General features: G+C 33.9%; 1 protein-coding gene across 1 annotated transcript in view; it reads right to left on the minus strand.

Moving 5' to 3' along the window:
• FAM171B (family with sequence similarity 171 member B) overlaps positions 1-14590 on the minus strand; it is a 65827-nt gene that overhangs the window by 21100 nt on the left and 30137 nt on the right. The window contains exons 2-4 of the mRNA XM_024750650.1: positions 8582-8815; positions 3616-3708; positions 487-645 (exon numbers count right to left, since the gene is read on the minus strand). Of these exons, the coding sequence (XP_024606418.1) occupies positions 487-645; positions 3616-3708; positions 8582-8815 (486 nt within the window). The remainder of the gene's footprint in view (positions 1-486; positions 646-3615; positions 3709-8581; positions 8816-14590) is intronic.

A 14590-nucleotide genomic window follows, 5' to 3' on the forward strand; every position in this document is an offset into this window, starting at 1 on the left:
ACCGTTTTACTCAGAGTATATCAAATATATTTGAAAAAAATTTCTAGTTGCTTACTCTAATCTATAAACTTTTTTATATCTAACAATTATTGACACTGCTGATCAATTTGAAAAGAATGAATAGGTCAAATTATAATATATATGTAAACTTCTTAATCAAATTTCCACTTTCAATATTTTTTAATTTGCACAATTATACAATAATCATTACTATTTTCTATACCTTGATTACCTCCTTTGGATAAAAATATCCTGTAAATTAAACTCTCTATTAATTTGAAATAATGTATGCAGAAGACTGGTATAATCTTTCATTGGATCAAAGGGACTGCCTATAAACACTTTAATAACTATATTTATGTTTCAAAAGTGACATGTCTCCTCCAAAGCTTAAATGAATTTCAGACATCTAAATAAATAGTACTTGATGAGAGATTTATGTACTGTTTTTATAAATAGATTAGATTATAAAAAATTAGAAAATACCTGACTTATTGAGAGTAATTCCAGTTGTATACAGAAAATTATCCACTTTCAAAAACTGTTGTAGGACTGTAAGGTAGCCTGTAACGTTGCTAATGTGATGGCTGTTGGGTAGTCTAATTAAGGCTTTTGAAAACTGAACACTTGGTTGAGATTTGGCATCTGGAAAAAGGAAACCTCATTAGCAAATAGACAAAACAAATGCATATTAAGCACAGCACTATTGGTCAGGACATTTTACTCTAAGTGAACCAGTTATTTCTAAAACATTACTGACATCTCCTAATTATAATTATTATTTTATATTCAGATCTGAATAAATAAGAAATGCCCCTTTCTTTAGATCATACAAGGCACCTTTAGCCTAGAGAGTGCTTGATTTGCTTGCCCAGAATTTCTTCACACCCTTTGAGTTTCACTCTAGGGAACCACACATTGACCCATGTGGTTCACTTGGGGTTTCATTTCTGTAACAAGAGTAGAGGTAATGGTGCATGCCAGAATGGGCTGAAACCAATCAAAAGCATCTCATTATCCTGTTGGCCACAGTGATTTGTTGAACTATGGGACTTGTGACAACCACAGTTAATGAGATGCAATGTGAGTTTTGCTTGGACTTCTAGGGGAAAAGACCTTCTATTCCCCACTAGATTTTATGTGAGCAGATATATGTCTGGGAGTTGCAAAAGCCATCTTGTGACCAAAAATGAGAGCTCCTTTGAAAATGAGACAATATTTAAGGACCGGAGAGTTGAGAAACAAACAGTAAAACTAGTTCTCAATTATTTCAACTGAAGCCCTGATCAAGCCATGTCTAAAGTTGGTCCCATTCCTACACTTATCAATCATTTGAGCAATAAATAAGTGCTTCCTTTGGGCTTAAACTAGTTTCGGGTTGGGTTTTCAGCAACTTGCAACAGAAAGTATCTTTGATGATAAGCCATATACTTAAGTGGGTAGGTTTCTGCATCAGGCAATTAAACATGCATTAAAAGTTTTTCAAATGCCAGGCATTCAATTTATAAATATTATCTCATGTAAATAACTTTGAATTGACTATCCTCTAATTTATCGAGAACCCAGGGACAATATTGATTTTTTTCTGTATTCAGCAGATCTTTAACAATTCAAGGGTCAACTCATATCATTAAAACTAAAAATTATCAGAAACAATCAGTTAAGTTCTTAGGATGAAAAAAGTATCCATTTTTAAAGTTACATGACGATAAAAAATAAACTATACACTGACTGAGAATTATCTTACGTTGTTTTATTTATCATTTACGTATGAAGCTAGAAAAATGGTACCTGGAAAATAAACAGTTAAGGGATATAAAGGAAAAAAACAACACATCTATATTATCCTTGTTAAATTGCTTTGAGGGAACAATGTAATACCTTTTGATCCCTTACAGGTACTATCTACAACTTACTTTTTTAAAATGTGTGGCTTAATTATGATGAAAATCCAAACTTCTTTACAACTGAAAACATGTACACTAAAGGAAATGTCCAACTGAACTTCTCTAAGGTTTTACACATTCCTGAAGTTCCCAATTTTTGCTGCTCCTTTTACTACAAATATATTTACACACAGGCCTAACACATTTTTCACTACACAAAATGAACAACTTCCTGATAAAATCTTAGAAGGAAAAATATAAACGTTTTTTGGAAGTTAAGAAGTGAGCATGTGTACTTTCCTAAGGAAAGATTTAATATCATCAGAAACATCCATCCTTCCTTGGTTGGCCTCACCAATAGGTCAGCTCTTAGGGAAATGAGGCAGTAAAAGGAATTCCAGAGGGCTCACAGTGTTCTCACAGAGATGGGCACGTGGCATGTGCAGTGCCACCCAGACAGACGAGAGCTCACCACTGCTTCGTACAGTGGCAAAGGAGTGGTACATGAACATGCTCACGCTGACCCTTTTCATATAACCCAGCAGAAATTACAATTTGTGATGGGGTTTGAAGAATCCAGGAAGGAGTAGGATGTGTCAAGATAAAACCAAAACAAACAAATGAAGCAGGACTGTGGAGAACCTGATTTCACTAAGGTCCCAGCAGTGTACAACGTGGCCTCTCTCTGCAAACATGTAGTTCCTATTTACTTTCCACCTTTCATACGCAACGCTACATCCACCCATTCTGCCATGCACCGGCAAACTCAGTGCAAGAGTAAGAGATTCTACTGCCTTGCTCAGTAAATTACTCTAAGATTAATCAAGCCCTAGTTAATTTTTTCCAAATGATAGTGTTAGGCTTTCTTTTTTAATACATTAGGACTAAATAAGATAAGCTTCTGAAGATGAAGAGAACTTCAAAAACAGTTCTTTTTACCATGACTCTTGTATTGGACTTTGAGGTTTTCTGCCTTTACCAGTCATTCTTATTATGCTTTAGTTCTCAACATTAATTTCCCAAAAGAAACAAAAAAGCCAATTATTGTCATTTATAGAGGTTTTACATAATATGCAGTTAAGAGTCACAAAATGCTGGGACTAGTTAAGGGGGTGAGGAGGTGAGGTAAGGATAAAACTATCATCTTCGTGGTTGGTAAAGCAGAGCTGGAGGACACAGCTTGAATCAGACCCCAAATCACGCTTCCCGTATTCCTGCCCTTGGGATATGTGAGTGGGGCAAATCATGTCTGCCAAGCAGATACTTAACCCCCCAGCCTGAGACCCTTCCCACACAGGCAGCAAGATTAATGTCAGAAGCAGGAATGAAGGTGACCTGCAAACTAGAAAGCCCCAGAGATCTGAGTCCTTTTCCCAATTTCACCAACCACTAAAGCTCAGTGAGAGATGTGATTTGGAAGGCAGTTCAGGGACTCTTTCCAGTACTTCTGCAAGTCAGATGTTCTACTGGGGGTGGCTAAAATGGTAAAAGAGAGAATGATTCCCACTACACACACACACACACACACACACACACACACGCTACAGTTTGATAGTGAAATAAGAATCAGTTCAGATCAACTTATAGTCAGTACTAATCATCCCTGATCAACTTAGATTTTTCCCACCTTATAATCAACACTGATCCACTGGTGAAGAAGTACAGTTATACAATACAGTCACAATATAGTCTCTTTACTTACTAGCTAAGTAAGAAGTGGTGTACTTACCAGCTAATTTTCCAGTAATTAAAACAGTGTCTTCAAATAGCCATATATTTGCTTGGCTTTGCGGGAACAGTGAAAGTGTAACTGATGAATATACTGTGAAATATAGCATAATTAGGATATTTTATTAGACATGGGGGGGAAAACTGGGACAAATATAGTTCTGCTCTGGCCGGTCCTAAAATTGTGGGGAAAAAGAAATTCTGTGATGGGAAAAGCAATTCAAAACAAAGGAAGAATGCATGTATAATATGATGGAGGAAAAAAAGGAACATAATAAAGTGAGACGATTTGGCATCACTATTTTACTAATTTTTTAAATTTTTGTACAGTAGTTTGTACCAAGGTGACTAATAATGTTCTCTAACTAACCCCAGATATATTTGGTCAAGTTAAATGCTTAAACAACCCTCTGCTATTTTCTCTATATAATCGTTATTTATTTCCTTCTTATACTGAATAATTTTTAAGCCATTTTTTCCTGGCCCCATGATTCAAGGTTCTCTCAGATGGGGAGTACATCCACTCTTCTTTTTTAACTTCCTATACAAAGGTGCAGTGCTCTTCTTCACAGTGTGGTTCGCCAAACAGACTGTGCTTTGCCAAAGGAAGAAACAGTTTAACACATAAAATGATCCAGAGGCAACCTGTAGTAGTAGGGAGGATGGGGCTGGACCCGCCTACAAGAGTAGGCACCTGAAATGCCTGGTGGGATGAGTAAGTGCAGATCCCCTGAAAGATAACTAAATTCTTTCAAGATCAGGAACAAGAGGCAAGGACAGAAGACCATCGTTTTATAAGCAAGACCAAATCAAACAACCTGACCAATCCTGCAAAAGAAAAATAAGTTCTGAGGCATCACCTAGAGTTCAAGTTCTCACTGATCTCTATCCTCCATGCAATGCAAGTAAATATCAACAGAAATGATACAAACCCTAAATCACTTAAGAAAGGATAAAACACACTTGCATGAGAATACTTTTAAAATTTGGAGATATTTCAAAGAGCTGTAAAGGAAATACGGAAAAGACAGGATAAAATATTAAAAGTATACAATGATGTATGGGTGGATGTAAAATAATATACTTTTTTCTTAAGTAGGAATAGAGGACCACCAAATGAAAGTAATTTTAATTCAGAATACACTAACATTTAGATGGATTGTTAGACTTATCAGAGTGGAGAGGAGGTGGTTAGGGTAGTAGCTTGGATCCCGAGATGATTGTATCCCATATTTGGATACTTTCTTAGTCCCAGGTAGGTTAAAAAGGGCTTTTCTATTAAACCTGAGGAGAATCTTTCAGAAAGTCACTTAAACTTGGATTCAGATTTCCTTTGACTTTAAAAACTGTTTCTGATTATAAACGGGATATATATCCACTCTGGAAAAGTTGAGAAATACAGAAAAGGAAAGAAGAAAATGATGGTCATCACAATACCACCACAGAGACAACCACTATTAGTATTTCAGTGTAGCTCTTCCTGGATTTTTCCTGTGATTTTGTTTTTAAAAAGAGGGAGTATGATATTGTATACAGAATATTTTCACCCTGCTTTTTCACCTAAAATAATATTGTAAGCATTTCTGTTCCTCAATAGAAACTTTCATAACATTTTCAAGGTCACATATTTCTTAAAGTATCAAGATTCACTTAACCACTACACTGTACAATACTGTATATTTAGATTGTTTCCATTTTCACTATTACAAAATAATATTTGACTCAACATCCTTGTGCACAGATATCTGTCCACTTTATTTGTATGTTTTTAGGATATATTCCCAGCAGTCAATGATGATGAAGATTTCAAAGACACTGACACACACATTTCAAAGTTGTTATCCAGATAACACTGCCGACTTCTCCCACCAGCAGTGTTTGAGGATGGCCATCTTGCCCCGCTTGTCAATATTGAGTATGTTCACTTTTTAAAAATGTTTCTAAAGTGAAAAAATCTAAGAAATGTGTATTTTGGAGGCGTACTTAGATTATTAGGAAGGTAAAATATTTTATCATATTTACTAATAATTTGTATTTCCTGTTTTGAAAACTAAGTCATGATTTTATCCATTTGCCTTATTTAGGCAGGGCCTTGGTTTTTTACTGATGTGTATGAATTCTTAACACATTAAGGATATCATTCCTTATTATTTCATATTTTTTTTACTACTTTTTAAAATTATGGGGAAATCTACCTTTTATGACATCTTTCATTGCTTTTCAGTTTAAAAAGACCATCCTAAAAAAATAAGATAGTTTATTAAATTTAATATAATTTTCCATATTTTAACTTTTTGAGCAATATATTTTGGAATATGGATTCAAATTAATTTACTCCAAATAGTTAGCCAAAGTATCCCAATATTACTTATTGAATATTCAGCTTTTTCCTCAATGATTTATGATTCCTATCATAGATTATATTTTTTATGCCTACTAGTATCTGATTTGTACCACATTACAAATCATAGTACAATATCACTTAATTCTGTAGCTATATATTTTAGTTATCTGGAATGGCAAATTGCCTCTAGTAAATTGTCTTTTAAAACAAGATTTCAGGTATTTTGACACATCTGTTCTTTAAGGGTTATTTTGCCAAGTGTTTTGTTAATGCATTAAATCTATAAATTAATCTGGGAAGAATTCAAATCTTTACAATATTCAAGCTAAGAAAAAATATTTTTCCAGTTTCTGGTGTTTTAGTTGATTTGGTTTTTTTTTTTTTTAGGTCTATCAGTAACATTTGGTAGATTTTCCCTCCCCACAGTTACTTCACTTTTTTCTGTAGGTTTCCCTGCATATTTTGTTTGTTCTTGTTCTGAGAGGGATTTCTTTTCATTATTTTTCCTAATTGGTTATTACTTCTGGTATATAAGAACATGTATTGATTTGTAGCAATACTAATTTGTAGTTTTCCAGGGATATGATCATAACCAGAAAAAATGGTTTTGATTCTTCCTTCCTAATAGCTATTCCCTTTATCTGTTAATATCTTTTTGCTCTGATAATAACTTCTACTACAATGTAAAATAATATAGACATCTGTGTTTAGTTTCTTATTTTAGTAGGATCACCTCTAATATTTTACAGTTAAGCATGATTTTGAGATACCTAAGGATATCTTTGTGGTCCTAGTTTTTAAAGAGTGTGTTCTTGGTTAGGCATGAATGGTGAACTTATAAAATGCATTTCAGGCAACATTTCAGACAATTGTTGATATTATCACATATTAGTTCTAATTTGTTCTACTAATATGATACATAAAATTAATGAAGTTTGACATCCTTATAGTTCTGCAAAGAAGAAAAATCCTACTTGCTCTTGACAGTATCCTATATTTTAATAATGGTGAAATTCTTTTCTGTATTGTTTAGGAATTTTACATTTAGAGTTATAAGTATGACTGGTCAATAGAGAGGTGTGTGTATATGAGAGACAGTATGCACACATGAGGGCATTTAATTTTGTATTACCTTTGTTAGGTCTCAGAATCAAGGCTGTACTGATTTGGTAAAATGATCTGGGGCACTTTTCCTTATAGCCTTTGAAGTTATTTTTACCCAGAACATTTTACCCATGGTTATTAATCTACCTCATCTAAGATCAATATACCATTTATATTATCACAAAATTGTTTGTTTTATTGGATTTTTAAGATTATTGCCTAATTTTTTGATAATTTTTATGATTTTTAAAGCTTTTATGTATTTTTATCTTTATTTCTCTCATTTTTGTTTAAATTAGCTAGATGTGTGTATAATTTACTTCAAAGAACTAACACTCTGTCAATTATTTCTTTATATTTTTCTAATATATGCCAATCTACTTCAATCTTTTTATTTCCTTTTTCCCATTTTAGTTGGTTTCTTCTTTCATTATTTTTCTCACTTTTGTTGAATGAATAGTTGTACTTAATTTCTGTCTTTAAAAAAATTTAAAGCATTTGAGACCATGAAGTCACCTCAAATACATCCTTATCTGGATTTTCCAGTCATTTTATTACAATTTTATTCACATGAGTCTTATTAAATTATCTAATTCATTTTTCATTTTCTTTCTCATTCTAAATTTAAATAGTTCAAGAATTCAAATGTTTCCATTATGAAACTAAATAAAATATCTAAAACCTAACAACAAGAACCACCACAATAAAAAATAAAATTTTTAGAAAGATTGACTGTATCATCCTTCCAGTCAATCAGACTTGTATTCTGGTACCTTGTATGGCCAATTTTCCCAGTATTCAATTAGTTATAATCACTCCTACCAATTTTTTTCCAGCTTTATTGAGATATAATTGACAGCTAACATCATGTAAGTTTAAGGTGTACAATGTGATGATTTGATATATGTTTTTATATTGTGAAATGATTGCCACAATAATTAATAATTCTTTCTCCAGTATGCCTCTTGTACTCTCACCTCTCCTTTCCATTTCCTTTCTTACATCAGGCTACTGTCCAGCAGCACAACCACAGCTTCATAGCCAGGCTCCCTGAATCCATTTTAGCCCTGCTGTTGCCCTGTTCTTTATACACTGTAAATTCAGTTTCTAAACAACTTACTTCATGTGCTCAAGAATCTACAAGAACTGTTTTATTATTCGTCACGTAAATCTAAACTGTTCATCTTAGCTTTTGAGACTGTCCTTTAATTATCTGGCCCTTTACTTTACTTTGGGCCAGATAATTTACTTTACTTTACTATCCTGCTTCTAACTAATTCTTTGGGCATGCCACACCCCTCTCCGCCACCTGCAGATAAGCTCTGTGCCAGAGCAGAGCTGTAGCTCGGGATTCCTTTAAGCTTCTGTAGAAGGAAAAAGACCTTCATGTTTTCTTCAAACTGGCACGCCTTTCTAACCTCCTTATATTGGCTTCACATAGTCTCATTTTCAGTTTATCAGAACAAGAGAAAAAAATCATTTACATTTAGTGAAAGCAAAACATTGTTTAACTGCTTACTTGGCATTCTTCCAGTCTTCCAAGGCAGAGGTGTCAGCACATAGCCATCTTTGTAAGCAATAATGGTTAGGCTGAGTCCTAACTTGTAGGGTACTCTTATCAACACTGCTCCATTGTTTCTAGTTACTGTGGAATTTGTCTTCGTGTAGTTTACAAACACTTCTACAACTGCTTGACTCAGGTACTGACGACTGATGATGTCATTCACCTGGACTTTCAGCATAAATACAGACACTGGAAGAGAAAAAGAAAATTGCAGCACGTTATATCCTAGAAAGCATATGTCACTATACTTTAAAATGTCATTTAAGACACCTGAACCAACAGTACAAAACTGTTGAAAAATTTAGGAAATACATACACATGGATGGATAGAAAGAGGTGTTAAATATTCCAAAAAATTCATTATTCTCCCTAAAACTGAATAAATTTGAATTTATTATTAATACGGCGCAGTATTATCACTCCATTTTCTCTGCCATTTAGAAGAAGAAGGGAGAACAGTGAATAATGGAAAGAGTTTCTGGCTTTAGGAAAATAATTTTTACTTTATGTTACTAATTTCTAATATTATCAAGTTATATAGATTTAATACTAATTTAAAATACAGTCAAAGGTCTTAGAATAAAATGCCATCTCACCAAACCCATTAGTGCATGGCTAGCTCCTTTATTTTGTTCTGTTGTCTGGAAAGCAGGGGATGTGTTTTAGTTCCAAATTACAAAATATCAAAACAGAATCTCAGATGGACCTAGAGAATATTATGCTTAGTGAAATAAGTCAGAAAGATAAATACTATGATGTCACTTATATGTGGAATCTAAAAAATAACACTAATGTATATGCAAAACAAACACATTCACAGACATAGAAAATAAACTTAAGGTAATCAAAAGGGAGAGGGAAGGGGGAGGGACAAATTAGGGGTATAGGATTAACAGATACAAACTACTATCTATAAAATAGATAAGCAACAAGAAGGTATTGTATAGCATAAGGAATTATAGCCGTTACTTTGTAATAACCTATAATGGAACATAATCTGCAAAAATACTGAATCACTATGCTGTATACCTGAAACCAATATTGTAGATCAACTATACTTAAGTTAAAAAAAACCTTTTTCTAAAATATAAAAAAACATTATCCATTAAATATATAGACACAACATGTGAAAATAATAAAGTCAAGAAAATAAGAATTAAAGCTTTTTCTACTTAAACATCCAGCCTTATAGATCTTGACAATGTGTCCATGCATTTACCAATGATAATGTCTGGCTACAAAAGAACTTTTACCATCATGGAAATGCCTTTGCAAAGCCTGTATCATAACACCTTTGCTAAAGATGCCTTATCTTCTACCATAAATGGGCTCTGCAGCCAGTCAAGGTCCATCTCTGCCATTCCCTAGACATGTGACTTTGGGTGAGTTACTCACCTCTCAGTCCATTTGCTCATCTGTAAAATCAGGAGATAGCAACTATTTTGAGCTAGTAAAATAAAATAATGCAAATAATGTGCTCAGTACAGTGTATGGTTGTCACATCTAATGTTAGTATCGTTATTTATAACAAAAATTATTACTTCACAACTGGAGACCACTTCATAAACATGAGTACTTCAATAAGAAACATCTCATAAGGATTAATTATGCTGTTATGCATTTGTATAAACAAACCCATTTTTTAAAAATAATCTTTAGCAAGAACATCACGTCAGGTAAAAAATCCTAGTCAACAATGACTGAGTTGCAATATTGCTACAAAACTGTTGTCACACCTTATCTATATTTTGTTAAGATAAGCTAGACTTTAAATTGCTTTTGACCATACAAAGACATTTTAAATACAAATAGAACCACTGTAACTGCCCAGTCCTAGGAAAGGTACCATTCAGCAAGTTATAAAATAGTCCTTATCCTTTTAAGAATCAAAAAATGAGGTTAAATGTTATCCAAACACAATTCTTTACATATTCAGACACAAACATATTTTTCATATATTTCCTCATACATGATAATAATTAACTCTAATAAGAACTAAAATATATTGGCGGTTAATGAACCAGGCATTGTGTTAATTTTTAAGTGCATCATTCCATTTTCTCTTCAAAACACCCCCATTAGATAGATACGACTGTCTTCATTTCATATATTGGTAACTGCAGGTTAGCACGGTTTGTAAGTCGGCCATGGAGGAAACCAGACACAAACTTGCCACAGTCTCTCCTCAAAGCTTGTGCTCTTATTGCACTACAATTGCCTGATTATACCCTTAAAAGCTACTCTAGTCCCACTTTAGAGCATGGAAATGGGAAGAACTGGGGGAAAAAATGACTCCTGTAGAGTCACACCTTAAAATGAGGTTCCCTTAGTATATCTGAAAAATGGTTAATTTCCAGAACACTTTGTATATATTCAAATGTAAATATGGAGAATAGATTACAAGGAAAAATATAGATAACTGATGTTCATCCACACCTCTACTTTCTCGGCATTTTTAATAATAAAAAGCCTTTGTGGGAGGTTAAATTATTTGTGAGCAGTCATTACTTTTAATAGAAAAATTCAGGAGCATCTGGTACTAAAAGGTCAACTAAGCCTTGGGCCATAACTCCAAGCTTTCCTCAAATTATTTAACTACCTCCCCATCATATAAATTCACACTAAAATAAATCATGTTGCTAACAATTTAAAATCAAAATATGAAAAAGGGCTAGGAATAAATACATGTTCCTGTTGCCAAGCCTTGTGTGTATATTATCAAAAAAATCTCAATATACCTTTGTAAAATATATAATATCAAGTCCATTTTACTGATGAAGAAGTGAGATTTCAGACATTCAGGCAGCTATGCAAACTGCCTCAAATCTCACAGTCATTAAGAAGCTGTGTCAATACAGCAGAAACTAACACAATATTGTAAAGCAATTATACTCCAATAAAGATGCTAAAAGAAAAAAAAAGAAGCTGTGTCAGCCTTCAAGTGTCCCCCCCATGAATGACTCCAAAGCCATCTTTACATCATGTTATAGTGAGTCCTGGGGTCATATTACTCAAGTTAATTCAAGGAATGTATGATTGCAATCATCACTGAGAACTTAAATTCTTATACAACATCAATTAAAAAGAAAAAAAGTAATCATACATACATGCTGATGCCAAACCATGGCTTCAAATTCAAATGGGAAATACAACTCTTAGGCCAAAAATAAAAGGTTGCCATATGTAAATAGGGCATGATGGGCTTCTAAACCAATGTCCTTGAATAGAGCCACCTAGTACAAAACACTAGTTATGTGTAGAGGACAAGTAGCTGCTGCTCAATTCAAAATAATTCCCCCAGTCACTTGCCCCTAATCCCCTAGACAAAATTTATTGAGCCACTGGCATAAAGCATCTAACTAATGCAGGCCAGACAGTCTGTCAGGCCCTCAAAATGTGAATAAAGATACACAGAGGCTAACAGTTGCTGGAGCTGAATCATCTGAGAGAGTCTATGAACTCCTACTCTCTGTGATTTCCAGTGCTTACATGTCCCTCTCCTTCCAGAAGCTGGGTTGTACTGTCCCTCTGCTGATCTGTGAGCTATATCAAAATCCCTCTCCCGAATCTTGTAGCCAGAGTTGGGTTCTGTTGCTCGCTTCCAAAGCAAGTACCTTAAATGACATGGGATACAACTGTAAATATATGATATTTTATTTAATAGGCTACCCTATCTTTTATAAGAGAAGGCAAAGGAGGGAAGGCTAATGTACCAAAAATATGAGAAACCACATAAGAGGGAGACTGCACATAACTAGAAGATAAGAGAATTAACATTCCCTATTAAAATTTGGTAATGGGTCTTATTCAAATCAAATGTACCTACAATGGTTCCTTCAACAGCATTTTCAGGAATGGGACTCAACAGGGAATTTTTATTAATTTGTTTGCTCCAAAGATTTTAGAAATTCTCAGAGCCTTTGGATTTATAGACAAAGTCCAATGTGTAGTAAGATCTTAAGCTAAACTCATTAAAAAAAAAAAAAAAAACTCTGCATATTCCATATGTTTCATCTTTGTAAAAGTACAGTTGCCAAAATAAGACACCCTAAAGCCTCCTGGCATTCTGAAGCTGGGTTTGATTCATAAAATGTTTTCTAATCCAGAATGGATGATTTTTTTCCACATGTGCTAATGTTAATGTAATAAATTTGATGAGAAAATGAGTATCAAATTCAGAAAAAACAATTTGCAAAGGTCAAATCTTGGCTATCAAACTCATAGCCTGTCTGTGGAGATCCCCTATATCTGTACCTTAGATTGCCTAACAGACTTAAGACATACTGTAGGCCTGACCAGCACTGTCCTCTCTAGCTCAAATGGGAAAAACTAGCTATTTGTATAATACACACACATTCACACACACACCCTGCTCCCTCAGGCCCAGTTCTAGAAACTTTACACATGTTGTCCAATTTTATCCTAATACAAACCTGCAAAACTTCCCCCTTTTAAGGCAAGGAAATCGAGGCTAAAGTTGAGCAGCTAATAAATTACAGGCAGGATTAACAGGTTCATTTTACTCCAAGTTCCATGTGTTTTACTCCACATTCTTTCTCATTGAAAAGCCTTAGGAATTTGGTTTCCATCATATTCACTAGCTCACTTATTTCCTCCCAACCAGTGCAGAGAAGGAAGTACTCATTTGCTGATTCTCTGACCTGCTCATTCCCTCTCTCAGCCTGGTTTTTCTGGCCCCGACATAAGCAGCAGCAAAAATAGCATTTAAAAAAAAAACAAAAACCCGAAAAACAAAATCTTGGCTGAAAGCCTGGTTACAGCAATTAAAGAGGCACAAACAACTCTTTTTCCTTCAAATAAAAAGTTATAAAGAATTACCTGCCATTGACTTAAACAGAATGCCTCTGACTTCTGTGATGTCAAATTTGACCAGGCAAACAGCACTGGCAGCCAGAAGTAATATATATCCATAATAATCCCCCTCACTAGCTCTCTTCTCCAACAAAAATACTCTGGCATTTAGACGGGGCAGATTGTGTGATTAAATAAATGATTTTCAACCAGAGGTGCTATTGTCTCCATAATCTACCTACTCTTCTCCATTGTATTTTTCAGCTTTCCATGCCCATATTATTTTCTCTGTCATGTAACTATAATCATTATGTCTTGCCCACATAATTTTCTTTTCAGTATGTCACCATTGGTTTAAAAATGGTTCAATATCAAATGATTTCAACTGCACCCTAAGAAAACATATAATCTAAATGTTGAGAGAAACAAGGAAAAATAAAATACACACCCATGAGCAAGGTCTGAGGTTGCTGACAAAGATTTAACTACTTAGCACATGATTAGAAGCATTAAGGAATGAGAATCACAAATTCAAAAGACTACTAAATAGGTATAAAGAAATGTTCTTGAAAAAGCATATTAGAATCAACACTGTATTATGGTTTTGCTACAGGATATAGATAGGTAAATCAAAGTCCAAAATAGCTATTTATTTGACGACATCTGGAGTGGGGTGCGCTGAGAAATTACAACCCCACTTCTTTTCAAGAGAATCTGACATCATCTTATTATGTTGTTACTATTATGTAGGTTACAACTATACCCATGGAGAAACTTTTTCAGATTTCTCCAAGTACAAAAACTAGGCTACTTCTTTTCAATTATGTTTCAAGCATCTACAATAATTTAATATACAACCTTTTTCCTCTCTAGGAATATAGTGCTAAAAATATACTAGGTAGATAAAGTTTTTATAAACAGATCACAGATAAAATTTAATAAAATATTTTAACAATGAAAATTTTAAAACTTTGAGGTTTATGCATTCTAAATGAGAGCTATAAAAAAATAAAGAACACAAAAATATAGTGAAATTAAATAATTGGTTGGGAACAATTAGAAATGTTTACCTACATTGATTCATTCAACAAATATTTATTGACTGCCTGACTTTGGCCAGATCCGCACTAGCTAGGTAATGGGGCTGCAAAC

The sequence above is a fragment of the Neophocaena asiaeorientalis genome, unplaced genomic scaffold (assembly GCF_003031525.2).
Source record: "Neophocaena asiaeorientalis asiaeorientalis breed wild unplaced genomic scaffold, Neophocaena_asiaeorientalis_V1.1 scaffold172, whole genome shotgun sequence".
Taxonomy (NCBI): Eukaryota; Metazoa; Chordata; class Mammalia; order Artiodactyla; family Phocoenidae; genus Neophocaena; species Neophocaena asiaeorientalis.